General features: G+C 41.0%; 1 protein-coding gene across 2 annotated transcripts in view; it reads right to left on the bottom strand.

The window, feature by feature from the left end:
• LOC147702853 (kazal-type serine protease inhibitor domain-containing protein 1-like) overlaps window positions 1–23,713 on the bottom strand; it is a 296,214-nt gene that overhangs the window by 181,889 nt on the left and 90,612 nt on the right. For both annotated transcript variants that reach the window (XM_086931436.1, XM_086931435.1), the window contains exon 2: window positions 21,874–22,034. In XM_086931436.1, the coding sequence (XP_086787562.1) occupies window positions 21,874–22,034 (161 nt within the window). The remainder of the gene's footprint in view (window positions 1–21,873; window positions 22,035–23,713) is intronic.

The raw sequence follows: 23,713 nt of genomic DNA, 5'->3' as shown, positions 1-23,713 counted from the left end.
CCTTCGTTTACGCAGGAATTGTAGCAAAAAATCTGACTACCTAACCCAAGCGGAGGACCTGGGCAACAAGCTGAGAAACAGGAAATACGCAAACAAACTGATAAAAGAAGCTAAGAAACGAGCCGCAAACAATAATACGGAAGCCCTATTAGAACCAAAGGAGATAACCCAACCTGAGAACAACAGACCCATTTGCATCACTACATTTAATCAGGTTTCTGACACTGTGTCCAAAATAATCAAAAAACATTGGCCAATACTCAACAGCGGTGGACTAACCATACCGACCCCAATGTTCAGCCATAGACGGGGGAAAAACTTGAAAGATTTTTTGGTACATACCCGTCCCACACCAACAACCCAAACAGTAAGATCCCAACCACTACCGAATGGACATTTCCCATGTAACAACTGCAGCGTTTGTCATTTGACGTCCCCAACCAAAACTATAACCTTTAACAATGCTACGAAATGGGAACTGAGAGGTTTTTCCAATTGCAACACCAGTGGAGTGGTGTACCTGATAACTTGCACATGCAACCTACACTATGTGGGAATGACCACTAGAAAGGTCAGCACCCGCATAGTGGAGCACAGAAGTAACATAAGGTGCAAACGAGCCACAACCAGAATGACCACCCATTTCATTGAACAGAACCACACACCAAATGATCTCACCTGGGTAGTCGTAGAGGTAGTGAAAAATAGAGACAACCTGGAAAGAATCCTCCATGAAAGAGAACAGAGATGGGTGTTTCGCTTACATACTGACACCCTGGGACTCAATGACGAAATCCCATGGGGGGCTTTTCGACCCTAGGCCTGCTGTAAAAAAAACTGTGAAAGACAGATGCCTAATTTTTTTAAAAACTGAAAGTATTTCCAAACATGCTCTTGAAACTCTAAATTTTTTCCCAGGAAGAAAAACTGACATACAAGCTGATTGTATATAAACTGTACAAGAAAGGTACCTTATTCCTCAACAAACTTGTAAGCTTTTCCACAATTATTCAAACCCCACCCTCCATTGCCTTCGAAATAAAACAGGTACATACACTTATGACGAAACAAAACACCAATCCAGTGTTTAAAACCACGTTTTAACAAATATGGTTGAGTTCAAAATAACTCCTTTCCAAAGAACTAATCAAAAATATCATTCATCCGTCCCCGAAAAAACCTGTGTTCTAAATTAAATTACGAGTATGCCCCTCCACCAAGCATTACTCTAAATTATTTTGCATCCCCAAATTCGGCCAAACTCCGATGTTATATTCGGAATTATAAAATACTCGCGTCGATCACGATGACATTCTCCTAAGATGGCCTCCAAGAAAAACGCTCTAGTCATTAGACAAGGTCCGGCAACCCGGAAGCGCGATGTATCCAAATACACTGGCAATCCCATTCTGCTTCAGTATGCGGTCGGGTGAGGAGTTATCAGGTAGTACCGAGCGGGTTTGCCGATAGGAAGTAAGTGCAAAACGACGCTATATCGCTATAATACCAGCTATTTTTGAGGGAAACATAGAAAAGGAGCACTATAACCCTTACCTTGAACCTCCTTTTTCAGCAATGTTTCCACGAGGCGATCCTGCCCTTGCCTAAGACCATGGAGTGTAACCAAACACTCGTTTATGTAAATATACCATCTGCCATGTTATTTTATGTGTGTATAAGTTGTGTGTCATGTCAATAGTCACATTAAGTCTTATGTCTTGTGTGTGAACCACTAAACCACTTGATTCACAGTGCTTTATTTTTCCACACCGGTTTGAAAACCAGCACGCACCAGTATGGTGCCCAGGGCACACCCACGCCCTAGATGAAGTGAGATGCATGTGAGTTGTTTTTCCCCCCCTTTTTGAAAGGGGGTGTTTGCCACTAAACAACTGTTATTCTCTTTTACAGCATTTCGAGTAAATTACAAACCGTATGTACAGAAAAACACGCATGTTTTATTATTAACAGTGTACAGTATAAATAATTAGTATTTATTTTTATAAAACACTTTTTTCATTTGAATATAGGAGTGGAAATACAGGGCTGGACCCTGTATGGTCTTGATGAAAAGCTTGGGGGAGCTTGAAACATGTCGACCATAACACTGATCTAGTTCAATTAAAGTTAGAATACAGTGTTACCCCTTTTTAATTTTATACCACACTAGGAGCAAAATAAATTGTTGAGGCCCACTAGCACGGTATTTTTAATTTCACACCCACTCCACCATCACCACACTTACACCACACATAGTCATCCCACAAAACCAGTGCTCCAGCGTAGTCGCCTTGTCCAGCACGCCCCTTTTCGTAGAGAACTGGGATGGCCCCAATGATGAAGCATGTCACCGTGGGGCAACCCCGGTGAGTGAGGGGACTCTAGAAAGAAATTTTTCTTTCTTACATAATTTGGTACACACTGACTTAGTAAGCAGTAACCACAAAACACCAACCAGGTCTCTGGACCCTTCATATTGGGTTCCTGTATTGCATATACTGACTGGAGGCCGACCTGGTTTGGTCTAACCTCCTTCTCCCTCCATTTTTTGTACTTGCATCAAGCAGCCACGGGCTGCGGGAGTTATTTCAAGAAAAGGTCAACTGCAAGGTATATACCTGGTTGATCTAGTGACTAGACATCACACACTAAAGATCTCACTTAATTAATCATGGCACAAAACACAGGACTATCCTTCTCGGAGGATGAAGTAGACAGGGCTATTGCCTCCATGCTACCACATGCAGGGGCACCCACAGGAGAAAACAGTGATGCGAGCCAATGTTGGGACGAACTGACAGAATTGAAAAGAACACAGATAAAAACATTGATTCATGGTGTCATGATGGCGGAATATTTACAAGCAAATGCCGCACCAAGAGGCCTCATAGTCAGGAATGAACCATTCATATTCCAGCATGACAAACAATTTAAACTAGACTGGTCACAAATATCTTGGCACTGTACTAGAGACTGGCTAGTTCTGATCATTAAAACAGCAACCAGACTAGTAGACTCCCTGAAAGAGGAGATTAATTCCATGGAGATTCGCCTCAAATCTTTCCAGACTCCAGCAGAACTCACGAAAAGATTGAATGAGCTCAATAAAACTATGTCCGAATTTGAAATCAGCCTAAAGGATTCGAAATACATAAAATTATCTAAGGATAAGAAATTATTTTCACATGAAAAGGTATATCCTTATATCAGGGACGACTACAGAACCAGCAGCAGGAACCCTGGATATAACACTGACAGTGATGGCTCTGACACAGGATCAAATAGCTCTGGGGGATCAAGCAATTACAACACTACCCCCAACAGAAGACCCAGAAGAGGAAGAGGCAACACAAGAGGTTATAGAGGCAACCAAGCACCTATATGGCCGATGTACCAGGACCCATATAATTACGGCCCTCCTCCTCCACCGTTCTTTTATGGCCCACCAATGTACAATCAACCTAACTTTCAAAACTGGGGAAACAACCAAGGAAACCAAGGCAATCAAAGGAAACCTTTTTTAGGGAGAGGCCGCCAAGCCCAACGAACAAAGAACAAACCCAGCCAAGGAGTGCAATGGGCAGAACCAGTAGTGACAACAACACGTCACACACGGAGCAAGGGCCCCCCGGAACCCACCACGAGCACCAACCTGGTCTAGTGGTGAATCTATCTTCAATAACCCTTACAAACACACAGATCCAAGTACTGAATAAGGGTTTAGGTTTTGTACCTACCCCAACCACAGATAAGTTCAAACTGTGCTGTGAATTAAAAGAATTCCTGAGAAAAGTCAAGCTACAAGTCTTCTTCCAAGACAAAGACTCAGCAGAACGATCAAAAAGTGACACAGGACTACAAAAGAAATCAAACTTTGTTCCACCAGCCCACAGCCTACCCGTGGAAATACTAACCTTTGAAAAAGCAGTCATGAGGGAGGTACAGGAGTTGGACCCACGTACAATTAAAGTATTTCACAATACTAGCAAAGCTGAACAATCAGCATTACAGGAACTCTCAAAAAACAACCTCATTACCATCAAGCCAGCCGACAAAGGCGGAGCAATTGTCCTACAGAATACCACGGACTACAGAAAGGAATGCCTCCGCCTATTAGGGGACACAAGAAACTATGCCATACTGGATGAAGACCCTACAGAACGACTAAGAATCTCAATTGCGTACCTAACAGAGGAATGTCAAGCCAACGATTGGTTAAGTAAAAAAGAAATAGAGTTCCTGACCAATAAAAAACCAACAATACCATATTTTTACACCATCCCCAAAATTCATAAGAGACTAGACAATCCACCTGGGAGACCAATAGTCTCGGGGATAGGTTCAATCTTAGAACCTCTGTCACAATTCGCGGATGCCTTTCTCAGACCCTTGGTGCAGAAAACTGACACCTATCTGAGGGACACTAAGGACGTACTATGTCTCCTAAAAGATCTAACCTTCGACGCGACATCCAGTCTTCTGATTAGTCTGGATGTCGAAAGTCTATATACCAGCTTACCACACAGAGAGACCTTACAGATTTTGGAGGAAGTACTGTACGAGAGCGAGTGGGAATTCCACACCCCACGACATGTGGTGATAGAATGCTGTCAATTAGCATTATGTGAAAATTTCTTCCGTTTTGAATCAACTCTTTATAAACAGCAACATGGGACCAGCATGGGCAGTACTTTCGCGCCGAGCATAGCCGGACTGTACGTCCATCAGCTGGAGAAAAACAAAATACTGAATGAGAGGAATCCCCACAGACACCAAATCCTGGAATGGAAACGCTATATCGACGATATTCTGTTGATATGGCAAGGCACAGAAGAAGAAGCACAAACTTTTCTGACTTGGCTCAACAGACAGGATCCCTTCCTGAAATTCACTTGCTCAATGAGCAAGACTGATTTAGATTTCTTGGATCTAAATATACATGCTGAGTCCGGCAAATTGGTAACAACAACTCATTTCAAAGAGACAGCACGCAACTGTCTCTTGGCCTTTGACAGTTTCCACCCTCGCCATCTTAGACAAAACCTCCCATTTGGGCAATTCCTTCGTTTACGCAGGAATTGTAGCAAAAAATCTGACTACCTAACCCAAGCGGAGGACCTGGGCAACAAGCTGAGAAACAGGAAATACGCAAACAAACTGATAAAAGAAGCTAAGAAACGAGCCGCAAACAATAATAGGGAAGCCCTATTAGAACCAAAGGAGAGAACTCAACCTGAGAACAACAGACCCATTTGCATCACTACATTTAATCAGGTTTCTGACACTGTGTCCAAAATAATCAAAAAACATTGGCCAATACTCAACAGCGGTGGACTAACCATACCGACCCCAATGTTCAGCCATAGACGGGGGAAAAACTTGAAAGATTTTTTGGTACATACCCGTCCCACACCAACAACCCAAACAGTAAGATCCCAACCACTACCGAATGGACATTTCCCATGTAACAACTGCAGCGTTTGTCATTTGACGTCCCCAACCAAAACTATAACCTTTAACAATGCTACGAAATGGGAACTGAGAGGTTTTTCCAATTGCAACACCAGTGGAGTGGTGTACCTGATAACTTGCACATGCAACCTACACTATGTGGGAATGACCACTAGAAAGGTCAGCACCCGCATAGTGAAGCACAGAAGTAACATAAGGTGCAAACGAGCCACAACCAGAATGACCACCCATTTCATTGAACAGAACCACACACCAAATGATCTCACCTGGGTAGTCGTAGAGGTAGTGAAAAATAGAGACAACCTGGAAAGAATCCTCCATGAAAGAGAACAGAGATGGGTGTTTTGCTTACATACTGACACCCTGGGACTCAATGACGAAATCCCATGGGGGGCTTTTCGACCCTAGGCCTGCTGTAAAAAAACTGTGAAAGACAGATGCCTAATTTTTTTAAAAACTGAAAGTATTTCCAAACATGCTCTTGAAACTCTAAATTTTTTCCCAGGAAGAAAAACTGACATACAAGCTGATTGTATATAAACTGTACAAGAAAGGTACCTTATTCCTCAACAAACTTGTAAGCTTTTCCACAATTATTCAAACCCCACCCTCCATTGCCTTCGAAATAAAACAGGTACATGCACTTATGACGAAACAAAACACCAATCCAGTGTTTAAAACCACGTTTTAACAAATATGGTTGAGTTAAATATAACTCCTTTCCAAAGAACTAATCAAAGATATCATCCATCCGTCCCCGAAAAAACCTGTGTTCTAAATTAAATTACGAGTATGCCCCTCCACCAAGCATTACTCTAAATTATTTTGCATCCCCAAATTCGGCCAAACTCCGATGTTATATTCGGAATTATAAAATACTCGCGTCGATCACGATGACATACTCCTAAGATGGCCGCCAAGAAAAACGCTCTAGTCATTAGACAAGGTCCGGCAACCCGGAAGCGCGATGTATCCAAATACACCGGCAATCCCATTCTGCTTCAGTATGCGGTCGGGTGAGGAGTTATCAGGTAGTACCGAGCGGGTTTGCCGATAGGAAGTAAGTGCAAAACGACGCTATATCGCTATGATACCAGCTATTTTTGAGGGAAACATAGAAAAGGAGCACTATAACCCTTACCTTGAACCTCCTTTTTCAGCAATGTTTCCACGAGGCGATCCTGCCCTTGCCTAAGACCATGGAGTGTAACCAAACACTCGTTTATGTAAATATACCATCTGCCATGTTATTTTATGTGTGTATATGTTGTGTGTCATGTCAATAGTCACATTAAGTCTTATGTCTTGTGTGTGAACCACTAAACCACTTGATTCACAGTGCTTTATTTTTCTACACCGGTTTGAAAACCAGCACGCACCAGTATGGTGCCCAGGGCACACCCACGCCCTAGATGAAGTGAGATGCATGTGAGTTGTTTTTCCCCCCCTTTTTGAAAGGGGGTGTTTGCCACTAAACAACTGTTATTCTCTTTTACAGCATTTCGAGTAAATTACAAACCGTATGTACAGAAAAACACGCATGTTTTATTATTAACAGCGTACAGTATAAATAATTAGTATTTATTTTTATAAAACACTTTTTTCATTTGAATATAGGAGTGGAAATACAGGGCTGGACCCTGTATGGTCCTGATGAAAAGCTTGGGGGAGCTTGAAACATGTCGACCATAACACTGATCTAGCTCAATTAAAGTTAGAATACAGAGTTACCCCTTTTTAATTTTATACCACACTAGGAGCAAAATAAATTGTTGAGGCCCACTAGCACGGTATTTTTAATTTCACACCCACACCACCATCACCACACTTACACCACACATAGTCATCTCACAAAACCAGTGCTCCAGCGTAGTCGCCTTGTCGCAGCACGCCCCTTTTCGTAGAGAACTGGGATGGCCCCAATGATGAAGCATGTCACCGTGGGGCAACCCCGGTGAGTGAGGGGACTCTAGAAAGAAATTTTTCTTTCTTACATAATTTGGTACACACTGACTTAGTAAGCAGTAACCACAAAACACCAACCAGGTCTCTGGACCCTTCATATTGGGTTCCTGTATTGCATATACTGACTGGAGGCCGACCTGGTTTGGTCTAACCTCTTCTCCCTCCATTTTTTGTACTTGCACAAGGGGAAAATAGACTGAAAGCCGCAAGCCGGTAACGTTGCTTACTTATCGTTACTGTTTGTGACAACGGATTGTGAATTCCACTAAGATCACCAAGACTCTTAATGTTATAATATACATATTAACAGTACGTGATCTCTAGGGGAAAACACAATAACAAGTGTAAGATTGTGACGTTCATTGTAAATGTTTAGGGTTTGCGTCGACGGGTCAGCAACACCTCTCGAGCGAAGTACAGTATCAATATTATAATATAAAAAGACACTATATATAAGGTGAAAGGAGCCAGAAAAGAGCAATATTTGTTATAATCTATCTGTTTCTAAAAACAAGCTGCTGACGTTACAGAGAAAAAGCGAAAAACATGCAAAAACATTTTTTTCTACATATAAATGTTTCATATTGACAAATAGCCACAATTTATAACTAAGTACTATGCCTATGCCATATTGAAACAACTTACAACTCTGGAATCTGTTTGTTGACCCAGGCAGAAAATCCGATGCTAGAAAACGGAACCTGCAACAGAGATTGGCGATTCAGAAATAACTTGCGAAAACAAAACTAATTGCACAGTAGGTGTGGTTTATATAGTTTTTGTTGTTTAGTAGTCTATGGAAGGAAGATGTGGCTCCGCCTATTTAGAGGGCACGTTTTGCAGTTTACATGTGCTCACGTTTGAACTGTTTTTCTTCTGCGCGTGTTTGGAAAAGTTACAAACTGTGAAGCTGTAAAGGTTTCGATTTTGATAGTAACACGTATAAGGTATTATTATCTACATACGTTAGAGAGTTTAAAAAGTGTTACTCAGTAAAATGTGTTTTTTTGCATTTTCATGATTAAAAGCATCTAAATAGAAGACGTATAAAAAAATATCGTTATCATTAGAAGAAAAATAAAAGGTTTAATATTTGTTATTTTTATGTTTCTTAATTTAAAAAATGCTAGCATTTGAAAATCGTAATCCTACCCTCGGAAAGGTGTGCTGGCACTTGGGGCTTTGGGAAGGTTAATAAATATTAAATGCTCTTTTCTATGCACCTGCAAACTTGGCTTTCAAACTTTCAATTGCCCAGTCTGTATCTTTACACTTCCTCCAAACATTTTGGTACTGCTATTTTAGTATTGTAGTATGTGTTTATGTATACACTGTTCTAAAAGTGAAGCTGCTATACATTTTGCTAGACACTCTGTAATAATTCAGCCAGTACCCAAGTAGTCATGGTGCAAAGTGGGCCTTAGGGCATGGACTGCTTTAAACTCCTATACACTATGCATGCACTCTTCTATGCACGGGCAAACTTGTCTTTTATAGCTTTTATTATCCATTCTATATTTTAACACTTACAGCAAACTCTTTGTGATTGCTGATTCAGTATTGTAGTGAGCTATTCAGCAGAATACCCTTATGTATGTACTGTGCTAAAAACGAAGCTCTTTTAAATTCAGACAGACACTCTCCTTGCAGAACTGTAATTATCCAGTCAGTACTCAAGTAATCATGGTGCAAAGTAGGCCTTAGGCCATGTACTGATTTAAACCTGTATAGACTATGCATGCAGTCTTCTATGTAGCTGCACATTTGTTTTTTATACATTCAATTCCCCAGTCTGTATCATTGGACTTTCACAATCACTCTCACTCTACTGTTTCAATATTGTAGTGAGCCATTCAGCAGTATTTCCTTATATATGTACTGTGGTAAAACTTAAGCTCTTATAAATTCAGTCATGCACTCTCTTTGCAGAACTGTAATCATGCAGTCAGTACCCAAGTAATTATGTAGCAAAGTAGGCCTTAGTATATGGACTGCTTCAAACTCCTATTCACTATGCATGTACTGTTCTATGCACCTGCAAATTTACCTTTTATATTTTGAATTCCTCAGTCTTTATCTTTAGACTTCCACCAAACACTCTGTCATTCCTGTTATAGTTTTGTAGTGACTCATTGATCAGTGTGTAGTAATCCATTCACTACATTCAAACAGTAATCAGCAGATGTACAATAAGTGGTACATCCCCAGAGATATGCACTGTGATATCACCACAATGGATGCACCGTATTTACAATGTGGTGTATTATAGAGCAAAAACGGCACAGATATGTGATGTATTTTTGTTGTGAAGGTGGTGCATTGCTTGACTTGCGTTCCAAGCGCAACGCAGCTCCAGCAATGCTCTTGGGGTTCTATGCTCATAATGCTGTGTCAATCCTTGCACTTGTTTCAAGCAGGTGCAGGGTTTTGACGTAGCATAGGCCTAAAAGTGACTGAATGAAATCTTATAGATTTCACTCAGTCACTTTTAGGAGGCATTCCTATGCCAGAACACCTCCACTCCCTCTCCCCCCTCCCCCCTCTGCGCAGGAAAGCCTCTTTCTGGTGCAGGGCTTTAGAATGTGATGCACCTTCCATATGCATCACATTGTAAATATCAGACACCATGGAACATCTTTTGCACCACTGCTGCATCACAAAGGTCACAGAAAAGATGTGTAAAAGAGGCACAAGGGGGTTGTAAATCCGCTCCTAAAACATACAATTTCACCCAGGCAGTTTCACTAGCAGTGCAAATTGAAGCATAGACTTGTAACTTATTTATATGGATATGTTACATTGAAGTGCTTCGGAGGTACTACAGTATACTATAAGTAAACACCTTATACATTTATGCTGTAGTACTCCCTTATAGTTTTGCACTTTCCCATTCACCATACACTACTAATTCATTCATTTATTTATGCACTACACATTCATTCTGACAAACTTTTACACACTAATATAGAAATATAGTTCTTTCTTAAGCCAGTGGAGGTAGTTCTCAAAAGAACTGTATTTTTTTAGCTTTCTATTTTTTCAGCAAGTTTTTAGTTGTTTTTTTTTAAACCTAAAATAAATGAAACTGGAAACAAAAAAACTGTGGAACTGGAACAAAAAAGTAAAAAAAATATTGTTTTGGGTAACGGTGCTCTTCTTTCCTCTTCACAATGAGGTCAATAGACTGCTCACCGTAACAAAGGAGTTCTCTGCAAAATTTACAGTGAATTGTAAGTTCCGCAAACTGAGGCACAATAATAGGATGCGAACTGCTCGGAGGAGGTGGTGGTGCAGTTGAGGTAGAAGGAACTGCAGGTTGAGGTTTCTCCTGGAACCTTTGTGTTGCCATCCTTGCCTAATTATTTGGATGCAAATTTTTGACATGGCGAACCATTGAGGCTGTCCCGAAAGAGTACTTTTTAGTGGGGTCACCCCTGGAAAGTGTAACCTCACAGATCTTGCACGTTACTTTCGGTGCATTCACCTTTTTCTGTCCCTCCGGATATGAAAAAAACTTCCAAATGAAAGCTTCTTTTCTCTTTTTCTGAGGTGGCTCAGTAACAAAATCTTCCTCAAAGGAATGTACGAATGTGATGAAGTATCAAAAAGAGCTGCCATTGTAGAGTTTGGTTCTAAAAGGCATTTGATACTGTCAGCCATGCACTGCTCCTGGACAGATTAGCCATGTCTTGGATAAAAGAACAAGCTCTCCAATGGCTAACGTATTTTCTGTTAGGGAGGACGCAAAGGATCCAATTAGCAGATCGTGTATCTGATGTAGTCGTCTTGGAATGTGGAGTCCCGCAAGGGTACGCACTCTCGCCACTCCTATTCAACTTATATCTGCAGCCACTGATAGACTCTTTGGTAAACATGGGCTGTAAAGTTTTTAACTATGCCGATGATACTCAGCTGTTGCTGAGTATCGATAACACAACATCGGCTCAGTCCATGGCCCAAAAGATATTGCGGTTTACAGTGAACTGGATGACGTCTAACCTATTAAAAATCAATCCAGATAAAACGGAGGTCCTAGTAGTTTCAACTATCGCCTCACCCTGGAATGATCTGTTCTGGGCCCAAGAACTTGGACCTACCCCAAAGCCATGCCCCAGCGTAAAGAGCCTTGGTATTAAGATCGACCAGGAGCTCTCGATGACCAGCCAACTATCTGCTGTGGTTGGATCATGTACCAACCTGATTAGGCAGTTGCGATAGCTAGCCCCTTTGCTTTCTACAAACATGCTTCGAACCATTGTTTCAGCTACAATAGTCTCCAGTATAGACTATGGGAACGCACTATATCTAGGTCTTCCAAAAAATTGAATCAATCGTCTACAAGTCACCCTGAATGACGCAGCACGGTTAATTTTTGGATCACCTAGACAGACCCATGCTTCCCCTCTACTTTATAGGTTACACTGGCTCCCTATAAAGCAGAGTGTTGAATTTAAAAGCCTGTGCATCGCCCATAAGGCAATCTATGGGCAGGCGCCTGCCTATATAAAAGAGAGGCTTGAAGTGTATAATCCCAAGCGAGCTCTACGATCCTCCAATTCTCTACTGCTATCAATTCCGCGCTTTAAAATGGCAACCAAAGGTGGTAGATCCTTTTCAGTCCAAGCCCCTACCATCTGGAATAAGCTACCGGAGGTCCTTCGTAAAGAATCCAATCTTCTCCGTTTTAGGAAATCTCTGAAAACACTGCTTTTCAGGGACGCTTTTGCTTCCCTGTAAGATAGGCCAGTAATCTGTATTCTTATCCACCCTACTTTAGTTGCTGTACTCTGTCAGAAGCGCCTTGAGACCTGTCTGTGATTTGGCGCGATATAAAACCCAGATGCAAAGACTACAGCTCCACAGAATAGATGTTTCTCCAGGGAAAGTCCAAGTAGGATGATCAAAATGAGAGGGGTCTTTCAACAGTTGGAATAGGAAGTATTATGAACTAATCAAAACTTTCCTTTTATGGTCACATACTACATCACTCATGACATGGTCAGTGACATCACTCATGACATCACTGATGACATCTCAAATGACATCACTGATGACATCATCTTTGTGAAAGAGTGGCAGACCTCCTCTCACCCTAATATAACCTTTGATACACACATTCAAAAATAGAACCTAAAATTTTCAAAAAAATTGAGATACCAATACCAATTAGAACAACCTATTCAGTAATTCCAAAATCTACATTCACCAATAGTTCTATATAGTAACTCATACATTTACTCACTCATCATATGTACTCATACACCTATACATCCTGTTACACACCTGCACTTATACATAGAGTTATTCACACATATACTCACACATGCAAATAAATCAAACATCCATTTAATTGCATATACAGCTCTACACACACCACTACACTTATTTCTACAGAAACGTACATATACTTACTCTCTTAAACAATCAGTTATAGAAACACATACTTATTTATACAGGAACTCTTCCAATCTGTCACTGTCATATATCCTTACTTATATGCTGTCACGCCTAGCCTTCACCTTTCCTGCAACCTCTCACTCCCCACTCTCACTCCCCACTATCCCACCCCCAGCCTCCACACCACCCCCATTCACCCTTCCTCTCTTAGCACTGATGCCCCTCCCAATAACGCCAACACCACCCCTAACACCAATCCCCTCTCTAACACTTCCAACCCCTTCACCAGCCCCACCTCTCCTCCCCGATGCCCCCCTTCTCCAGCAACCTATACGCCTGCTCACCGCCAGTACCCTCCCCCAAATCCGCGCCCAACACCACGTTGGACATGATTATGTCCACCCTCCTCCAAATGAAAGAAGAAATACACTCCATCAAAGAGTTGCTCATCACACACCCCAGACACCCTCCTCCCATCACCACCTTTACACCTAATAACACTTCCCACTCACCTCCTACTCACCGTACCACACAACACTCCTCACACTGGACCTCTATCCCCTCTCGCAATACCACCAATCGCAACATGAATCGCAATCGCAATACCACCAAGTGCAATAATCCCTTTACACCTAACAACACTTCCTCCTCACCTCCCTCTCGCCTTATCACAAAACACTCCCAACTCTGGAACTCTATCCCCTCTCGCAATACCACCAATCGACCCAGACGCACTACCAATACGATCTCAGATCATGACATACACACCCTTCTCCACTCTTACGTCCCGGCTCCCCAAAATCGCCTAGACACCAACCAGCTGTCCATCCCAACGATTATCTCTAACCCCCTCAGGCACCAAAAGGATAACAGAGGCTCCGTCCCCAACAACCTCACAAATGTACCCCTCACTATAGAACCTTCCTCCACCCTCTGCACCCCTAGCCTCAAATGCATACTTCTCAATTGCAGATCGGCCCAAAGAAACCCGCGGGGGTCGCCGATCTCATCATTTCTCTGGAACCGGATCTAGCCATTCTGACTGAAACATGGTTGTCTGACTCTTCTACACCTATCATGGATATCCTAATCCCCCCCAACTACTGTATCATTAGACTTGACAGGTCCAAAAAGACAGGCGGTGGAATTGCCTGTATTTACAGAACCAACCTCTCAGTTATTAAAGCGTCCGCCCCCTATCTTACTTCCTGTGAATACCTCTGCCTTGATGTCATCAGCGAAAGCAAATCGGTATGCTCACTACACATCATATACCACCCACCTGGGGACGAGCTCTCCTTCCTCCAACAACTCATGGACACAATCTCAACCAACTCAGGACGGCAAAACACCCAAATTTTCCTTGGCGACTACAATCTCCATTGGAATGACAGCAGTGACACAGTGGTAAATAGCCTCAAAATCTTCCTCAACGCCCTTGATCTCACCCAAATATGCAATAGCCCAACCCATGAGAAAGGCTCTATCCTCGACCTTATCATCTCCAAAGAGGACGCTATTCAACTTGAGTCAATCCAACCTTGTGACTGGTCAGATCATCATATTGTCTCCTTCCTTATCAATGAAAAAATTAAATTTAACACAGTTCAACCCTCTAAGCCCAAAGTCTGGAAAAGAGATATGAAGAAACTCAATCCAAATTCCTTACCGCCTAACAGCTGCAATCTCCTACTTCCCCCTGCCGGCGTTACGGACGTTCAACTCCTGACTGACCACTATCTCAATGCTATGACCACAATAATCAATGAGGCTGCACCCATGCAACCGAAAAGAGTTTTGTCCAAGATCTTCAACCCATGGTATGACGGGAGCCTCAATGAAGATAGACGGGCCATGCGAATGGCAGAGCGCACCTGGAGGTCAGCCCCCTCTGCACTGCACCTAAAAACACTGAAGAAACAGAGAAACGCCTACTTCAGGAAAATAAAACGCTCAAAAAGAGATTTCTTCAGCCTCCAGCTCGCCCAAGCAAAAAAACGCCCAAGAAAACTGTTCGAGCTAATCAGAACACAATCCAAAGAACAACCCCAGACACTCAGCACCATGGGCGCTACACCTTCCTGTGAAGAATTCTCTGCTTTCTTTAACCAAAAAACCGACAACATAAGAAGCGATCTCCTCAATGACGCAAGCCTCTACTCCAACCCCCAACACACAGCAGCGTCTGAACCAAAGAACAATGCTACATGGTCATCTTTTGGCACCTACTCCGAAGAAGAAATTGGCAGACTGATCAGCACCCTGAAACCATCCAATCACCTCACTGACCCTCTTCCTGCTAATGCTGTAAAAGACTTTACCCCTTTGCTCCTCCCACTCTGGACTAAGATTATCAATAGCTCTCTTCAACAAGGATCAATCCCTAACGCCCTCAAAGTCGGACAAGTCACACCGCTACTAAAAAAACCAACAGCAGACCCCACTGATCTAAACAATTACTGTCCTATTACAAATATTCCCACTCTCGCTAAACTGTTGGAAAAATGCGTACAGCTACAACTGACTAAACACTTAGATAAGTTTGATCTCCTCAACGCTCATCAATCAGGCTTCCGAGCAGGGCACAGTACCGAAACTGCCATGACTCACATAGTTGACGACGCCCTCCAAATCCTAGACCAAAACGATACCTGCCTCCTCATCCTTCTTGATCTCTCCTCAGCATTCGACACAGTTAAACATGAGAACCTACTTGATCTGTTAAACACAAGAATGGGCATATTTGGGACTGTTCTCAAGTGGTTCACCTCCTTTCTACACAACCGGGCACAAAGATTCAAAAGCAACAATCTGATGTCCTCTCCGGTACCTGTATCGCTAGGCGTCCCTCAAGGATCCTCCCTCTCCCCAACTCTGTTCAACCTAGTTATGGAACCTCTCACTACTTTGCTACAAGCATCCAATGTTCACTTTCACATGTATGCCGACGACACCCAACTTTACCTCAAAATACAATCTCCCAAGGACATTATGCTTCTGAACACCACGATTAGAAACACCCAATCCTGGTTTGCCGAGAATCACCTCAAACTCAATGCGTTGAAGACTGAGTTCCTCCTGATCTCACCTCCCGCAAAAATCTCTACGGCTCAAACATGGCTTAAGCACCTAACGGCTCTAAATGTACAACCTACCATCGTAGACTCAGCAAAATCTTTAGGCATAACACTTGACGCCAATCTCAACATGCAGCAGCACATCAGCAAGGCAACGAAAGGAGCGAACTTCCAAATCAATACCTTGAGAAAACTTTAACCCTTCCTTCCAGCTAAAGACTTCCAAACTGCAGTACAATCTATAGTCATCCCGCACATAGAATACGGTAGCACCGCCCTCTGCGGGCTCCCCCTAACTACAACGGCACCCCTAAGAGCGTCCCTTAACGCTGCAGCGAGACTCATCACTGGCTCAAAAAAGCACTCGCATATCTCCCCTGACTTTAAATCCCTGAATTGGCTACCTTTTGAAGCCAGAATACATCTGAAAATAGCCTGCATGACACACAAGGCTGTACACATGAACTCACCCGCTTACCTCTCTCAAAAGCTGACAATTTCTGGTGGCTCTAGAACTACTAGAAGCACAAACAATCTTCTGCTGAAGCCTCGAAGATTTCGGAAGGAAAAAACCTTTAAACGCTCCTTCTCAGGAATGGCACCCAGGATCTGGAACTCACTCCCTCCTGAAACCAGGCTCATCTCCTCCAACAAACTTTTTAAGAAAGAAGTAAAAGCGATCCTGATGGCTAAATACACATGATCTATCATTCTGCATCTCTCAAGTATCCGCTCTGTACTACCTGCCTGACCCCTTGGACTATTTGTATTACTTGTATTATCGACTTATTTGATTGTATACGTTCCCTCTTTGTATATTTTTATATTGTTGACGCACCTGTCTGACTTTGCATACTGTACCTACACCACCTCAACTATCCCTACTCTTGTACTTTTGATGCACCTGCACTCATCTCCTACCTCAACTATGCCTATCTTCATGCTAAGCATTTTAAGATCGCTCAAACAAGTACATGCTCCTTATATTTGTACTTTTATATTATTGGCGCAACTGTTTGACTATGCACCTTGTACCTACACTATGATAGAAGACACTACCTCACCTTTGACCTACCTCTTGTATTTGACCTTACCTATGTAACTATGCACCTTGTACCTAACTACCTCAACTATTACAGTCTATTATTCTATGACCCCCTTGTCCTTGTAAAGCGCTCTGATATCTGCAAAGATCTTGTTCGCGCTATATAAAACTTTCAAAATAAATAAATAAATAAATATACATCAATACTCACATATACTAGTTTAAAACATATGCACTTACTCATAAAGACACTATTGAAGCAGTCATTCACTCACTAACACAGCCATACACACAATCACCCACCCATACAGTCCTGCACACATGCTGTCTTCAAAACACATACAAACAGTCAGTCAGTCATTCATGCATCTGTGCGCTAAGTAATACCCCCCAACAAACCATACAGACACTCATTCTGCTACTCAAAAAACCAACTAATACCCATTTAAACATTCATGTAGCTACTCACTAACCCATGCAGCCACTTATACACAAAGTGAGACACTGATACAGATATTTACATATTTAAACATTATTCGCTAATACATGTATTCACTAAGATATACTTAATAGGTCAGTTATACAATCAATTTAACAAAAAAAACATTTAGACACTTATTTACCCATTTATTCTTCCATCAACCTTTAGATATACATATATAAAAAATATTTATTTTTCAGAAAGGCACACATTCACTGGTTGATGTCATCAGTGATGTTATCAGTGATGTCATTTGAGATGACATCAGTGATGTCATGAGTAATATCACTGACCATGTCATGAGTGATGTAGTATGTGACGTCATCAGCAGTGCACTGCGGGCGCGCAAGTTATAGTTAGCTGAACTAACTATAACAGGGGAATTTCAATGGTTTTGTATGAGTGAAATGTCCAGCTAACCATAACATGTGTGAAACCTATGTTTTTTTTCAGTGAATATATATATATATATATATATATATATATATATTAGAATCCACAATCCTGAAGCGCCGAGGAAAACCAAACGGACACAGCCAGGTACAGACCACAAACCAAGGATTTCAAAGGAAATAAGGTGCTTTTATTCCATCAATGGGGATGGCAGCATGACGCGTTTCGTCCGGGAAACCCGGACTTGATCACATGACAAAACCCAGAGACATAAGTGGTTTTATACTGTTAAAAAAACGGAACTCCTCCCACAAATGAAATAGATATGGAAGAAATATATATATATATATATATATATATATATATATATATATATATATATATATATATATATATATATATATATATATATATATATATATATATATATATATATATATATATATATATATATATATTCAATACAAATTGCCCACGAGCTTGTGGGCAATTTGTATTGAATATATATATATATATATATATATATATATATATATATAGATATATATATATATATTTTAAGAGGACTTGCGAGGGGTTGCTCCCTCGGTGTTTGGGTGAGACGGTGTTTTGCCACCTCGACTTTCATGCTTTGGTGTTATTGTTGGAACTCCTCAAGTGGCCTTTAATAAGCAGTTGAATCCTGTTTTTTTTTAAGTTAACTCTTAAATTTCAGTATTTTGTCAGCTTGGGCTGTGCATTTGATTAGAAGCACTTGGAAAGGTCTCTGCTCCAGCTGCTTTTTATGTACCCTGTGGTGCACCGTAATTTGATATATCGCTATTCCATCTCAGTTTGTTTCGGCATTTTGGCTGTAGGGTGCCATTACCCCTTCCTACTTTGTTTAATGTCCATATCATTTGTCTTGAACTGTATAACACCTGTTATCTTGATGATGGCCCTGGTCAATTCTACTGCTGGGCTAAAACACGACTATTACTTACTTGAGATGTACTGCCTTTAATTTGCCCTAGAATTGTTTATTGTAAATATTTGAGTTCCCTAATTCAACTATTGGTTCAGAAGTACTGTTGAATCTTGGGCAGCCATCAATTCTGTATATATTATATATTAGTTTTCCATATGATAGAATAGTATCTTCCTTGTCATTTGGATTGAAATAATAATTGATGAGATATTCTTTTCTGAGTTTTTGTTTGAAAAGAATTATTTAAGTCATTTATTGCTTCGGAATGCATATCCCGATTTAAAGCCAGGGGATATGGCGAGAGCATGCTCCATAATACTCTAAAAAGAGTAAGGAAAATAGAGAGACAGTCCCTCCTGACCAGTAACACCGATCAGGTCAACCGAAGGGCCATGCCAGGTGAGGATCAAGGCAAGTTCAGAGTTATAACTCCCTATAACTCCTATAACTCCCTACTCAACAGGTGCGGACAGCTTCAGAGCCATGCTACGTAAGAATTGGCATATTCTTTTAACAGATAGCGTGCTCAAAGAAGACCTTCCATCTCAGCCACTCCTAACCTTCAGTAAAGCAAAATCACTAGGCGACATATTGGTGCATAGCCATCTTGATAAAGTGTCCTTAAGAACTAACACTTTAAGAGATCAACAAGGCTTTTACCCCTGCGGCCGCTGTAAAGCGTGCGCAGGCAGTAAACGTGTGCTCTCGTATACAATATCAGAAACTGGCAGGAAAATCTATATAAATAAATTCATCACCTGCAGCACCCAGTATGCCGTATACTGCTTGCAGTGCCCCTGTGGCTTACGCTACATTGGGAGCACGATCAAGGAGATAAAGCTTAGCATATTGGAACACATGCGAGCCATCGATAAAACAGATCAGACCTATCCGGTGGCTCGCCATTTCGCGGAAGTACATAATCGAGATCGGAGTAAGCTCCAGTACTTCGGCCTCGATATTGTACCCCACAATATTCGTGGAGGTGACCGTCTACGCAGATTAAGGAGACTAGAGTCCCGTTATATCATTGATCTGTGTACAAAATATCCCAAAGGTCTAAATAGTGGGGAGGAGATGGCCTTCCATCTAGGGAAATGAGCAGTTAACATCTGACATATACCATTCCAAGATGATAGTGTATTCGATCACACTGTAATTAGAACTTTTCACATTATCATACTTGGCACATATGTAAATTAATGTATATAATGGCTCTGAAACTTGAATCCGATTGCTTTCTTGTATATAGCAGTATGTGAGAGAAAAGTCATGGTTATTTGACCTATGGTACATGCTTCCCCTGGTATAACCTATAATCAAGCAATTGGGAATCATCTTTAATACCTTGTGACTCTGATTGAATGAATTTTATATTTGATCGGATAGAATGCAGAAGCTTATCTCTAATGTCTCTCTACATACTCAATTTCCACTGTATATAACATGCACTTTAATCACTTTTGTTTCAATTTTGAACTCATGTTATAATTTTTCAGTTAAACTGTGGTTTATATTATGAATAATTATACATGCCCTCCCTGATGTTGCACGTAATGCATTTCACTTGACACCCACGTATCCACAAAACCCCTCCTGAAGCTATGTGTAGCTGGCAGCTGTGGTTTGAGAATTGATTTAATTTTCTTTTGTATACAGGCGATTTGGCACATGCAATATATATGGGGACACAAGCCGATCCACGGCTCTATTTTTTCATGTTGATTTATTGACATTTTATTGTGATCAGCCTAACAGGATACAACGCAACTGCCCATCCATGGGCTTTATTTAGATATTTTCTAATGTTGTGTTATATTTACTAGACACTATAAGATGGCCGCCTTGTTTCCTGTAAGGCGATAGTCCCCTTGTTTGTGTCCACACCTGACTGGTAGTGGGAGTGACTATGTATGTTAAAAACAATGTCGGTAACAAACACAGTGCATCACACACTGACGAAGGCAGACCGCCGAAACGCGTCTGTGTGCACCCCTCCGCTGAATAAAACCTAGCGCGTTTGTATCCCTCAACCTCGAGTGCTGTTATTCTTTCCAGGGAGGAGTGGGAAGGATTTTGGAGCGTCAATATATATATATATATATATATATATATATTTTAAGAGGACTTGCGAGGGGTTGCTCCCTCGGTGTTTGGGTGAGACGGTGTTTTGCCACCTCGACTTTCATGCTTTGGTGTTATTGTTGGAACTCCTCAAGTGGCCTTTAATAAGCAGTTGAATCCTGTTTTTTTTTTAAGTTAACTCTTAAATTTCAGTATTTTGTCAGCTTGGGCTGTGCATTTGATTAGAAGCACTTGGAAAGGTCTCTGCTCCAGCTGCTTTTTATGTACCCTGTGGTGCACCGTAATTTGATATATCGCTATTCCATCTCAGTTTGTTTCGGCATTTTGGCTGTAGGGTGCCATTACCCCTTCCTACTTTGTTTAATGTCCATATCATTTGTCTTGAACTGTATAACACCTGTTATCTTGATGATGGCCCTGGTCAATTCTACTGCTGGGCTAAAACACGACTATTACTTACTTGAGATGTACTGCCTTTAATTTGCCCTAGAATTGTTTATTGTAAATATTTGAGTTCCCTAATTCAACTATTGGTTCAGTAGTACTGTTGAATCTTGGGCAGCCATCAATTCTGTATATATTATATATTAGTTTTCCATATGATAGAATAGTATCTTCCTTGTCATTTGGATTGAAATAATAATTGATGAGATATTCTTTTCTGAGTTTTTGTTTGAAAAGAATTATTTAAGTCCTTTAAAAAATGTATAAAAGTATTGAGCTTCATGGATGGATCTTTATGATTTCAGTTAGATGTACGTTTTCTTTCGCAGTGTTAGGCTCTCTGTATTTTTATTCATTCATAATGTTGATGGTCGCTGGAATTGTTTTGTAAAATAGTTGAAGACACTTTGTACAGAACTGGACATGTCTGGACAGGCATGTAAAGATGAAGAGTGTGGGACAAATCAATTAAATATGGTGGTCTATTCATGGTAGAGTAAAATAATCTCATAATTTAACACAAAGATTTTTCACAAGAATGTCTTACCTGAACCGAGATGTGAGCATCATCTCCTGGCAGGGAGAGTTGATTGCCTTTTTTCTTCCATTCAAGGAGTGGCATTGGATAGGCTGATACTTCACACCCAAAAATAATGTCATTCCCTGTGAAATTATTCACATCTCTAGGTGGCAAAGATATAACAGGAGCTGGATAGAGAAAAACAAATTTGAAAGCTCACACTTGAAAACACATTAAAATGCTCCTCAAAATAAGGCTAAAATTGATACATTCACAAGAAGAGACTCTGACAAGAGTAGGGGGCGCATTTGGTAAAAAGTAATACAATGTAACGCAGCAACCAAAGCTGCACTGGAATGGGATGAGAAAGCAGCGCAGAGCCATATCTATGAAATTATGGTGCTGCTGCTCTTTTCCCCTGTGTTTGACCTCCTTAAGGCTGCCTAGCGCCACACATTCACCTGAGCATACTAAAGGTGTCTGCGTCATATCTACAATAGGTCTTTTTATGGAAGGATACCGTTCCAGTACATAATACTACGCTTAGACTAACTTTCAAACTTTTCCCATATTATATATGTGCTGTACAATGGGAGAAACAGTAATGTTTGAAAAGTTAGAAAAAATAAAAATATCCTTCCTTATTAGCACCTGCCTCGAGAAGGCATTGTTTGTTTGGCGCAAAGCCCGATAACCAATTTTAGTACTAAAGGCCTTGCATCAAAACTCATGGGTGGCAGTCTGGGAATACCCATGCACCAACGGGACGCCCCTTTCTCGTAAAGTGGCTCAAAGTAGTGTAAAGCGCTAATTGCTTTCCTTGAAGGTTACTTTCAAATAAAGTTTTGCACTGGAAAGAAAAATGGTTTATCAAGACTTTGTGCCTCTTTGCATTTGTTTGACTTTGCTACAGCCCAAACTGTTGGCAAATCTGCCTCTTGCTATTTTTAATGCCAGAATCGTTCCAGGTGGATATCCAGATGTCACACAGATTTAGCATGCACTCGCAAAGGATGTATATAATCTGGGACCAGTCTACCTTACTCCGTTGCCCGAACCGTTAGGGGTAAGAAAAGTTTCCATTTTAATAGGATTTTATCTTCAAACAATTATTGGCCTTCCTCCACAGAAACAAGGGCAGGCAACATGGCTGATTTGTGTCACTTCCAGTTCTATTTGAACTCTTATCGAACTACAATGCTGACATGTTTTTAGGATCGGAATAGTCTATTATTCACTGACATTACACTTTTGTTAAAAGCAGTTTAGCGTAATGCATTAAATATGTACACAGATTAAATAAAACCACGGTCGTTTGCGATAGCAACCACTTACCAATAAACCATGCCTCGCATTTAGAATGTTTCCCAACTTCGTAGGATTAAGGTAAAACTTTAAATAACCATTCAGTTTAACAGAAAACAAGCAGTTTAAAATATTTCTTGTGTTCTTCTGCCATCAAGTGGGGAATATGGGTAGCACATGCTCGGTATGAAACGCGCCACGTTTTTTAAAAATTATTTATTAGAAGAATACTGGAAGAAGACTAAAGCACTATGACACTTCTCAGAAGTGGTCATGCCCTGGAGAAACATATACATCTGACAGCAATGTTGGCATGGCGGACGGAAGTCATTGTGCAATTTATACTTAGTTGCTCTTTTGTCCTCACAGTCATTTTGCTGCACGCACAATATTTGGAAGACGTTTCAAAGTCTCTTGCCATTAAAAACCGATGTGCAATTTTTTTAAGAGGCATTCTTGCCTTTGGACGAAAGTATTGTCCATGGATTCTGCACTTTCGTATGCATGTGAAAGATTCCCTTACCGGACAGCTAGAAGCTATGTGACCGTTCAGTGGTATGTA

The sequence above is a fragment of the Lissotriton vulgaris genome, chromosome 7, assembly GCF_964263255.1.
Source record: "Lissotriton vulgaris chromosome 7, aLisVul1.2, whole genome shotgun sequence".
Classification (NCBI taxonomy): domain Eukaryota; kingdom Metazoa; phylum Chordata; class Amphibia; order Caudata; family Salamandridae; genus Lissotriton; species Lissotriton vulgaris.
This window is presented reverse-complemented; position numbering and strand designations above follow the sequence as displayed.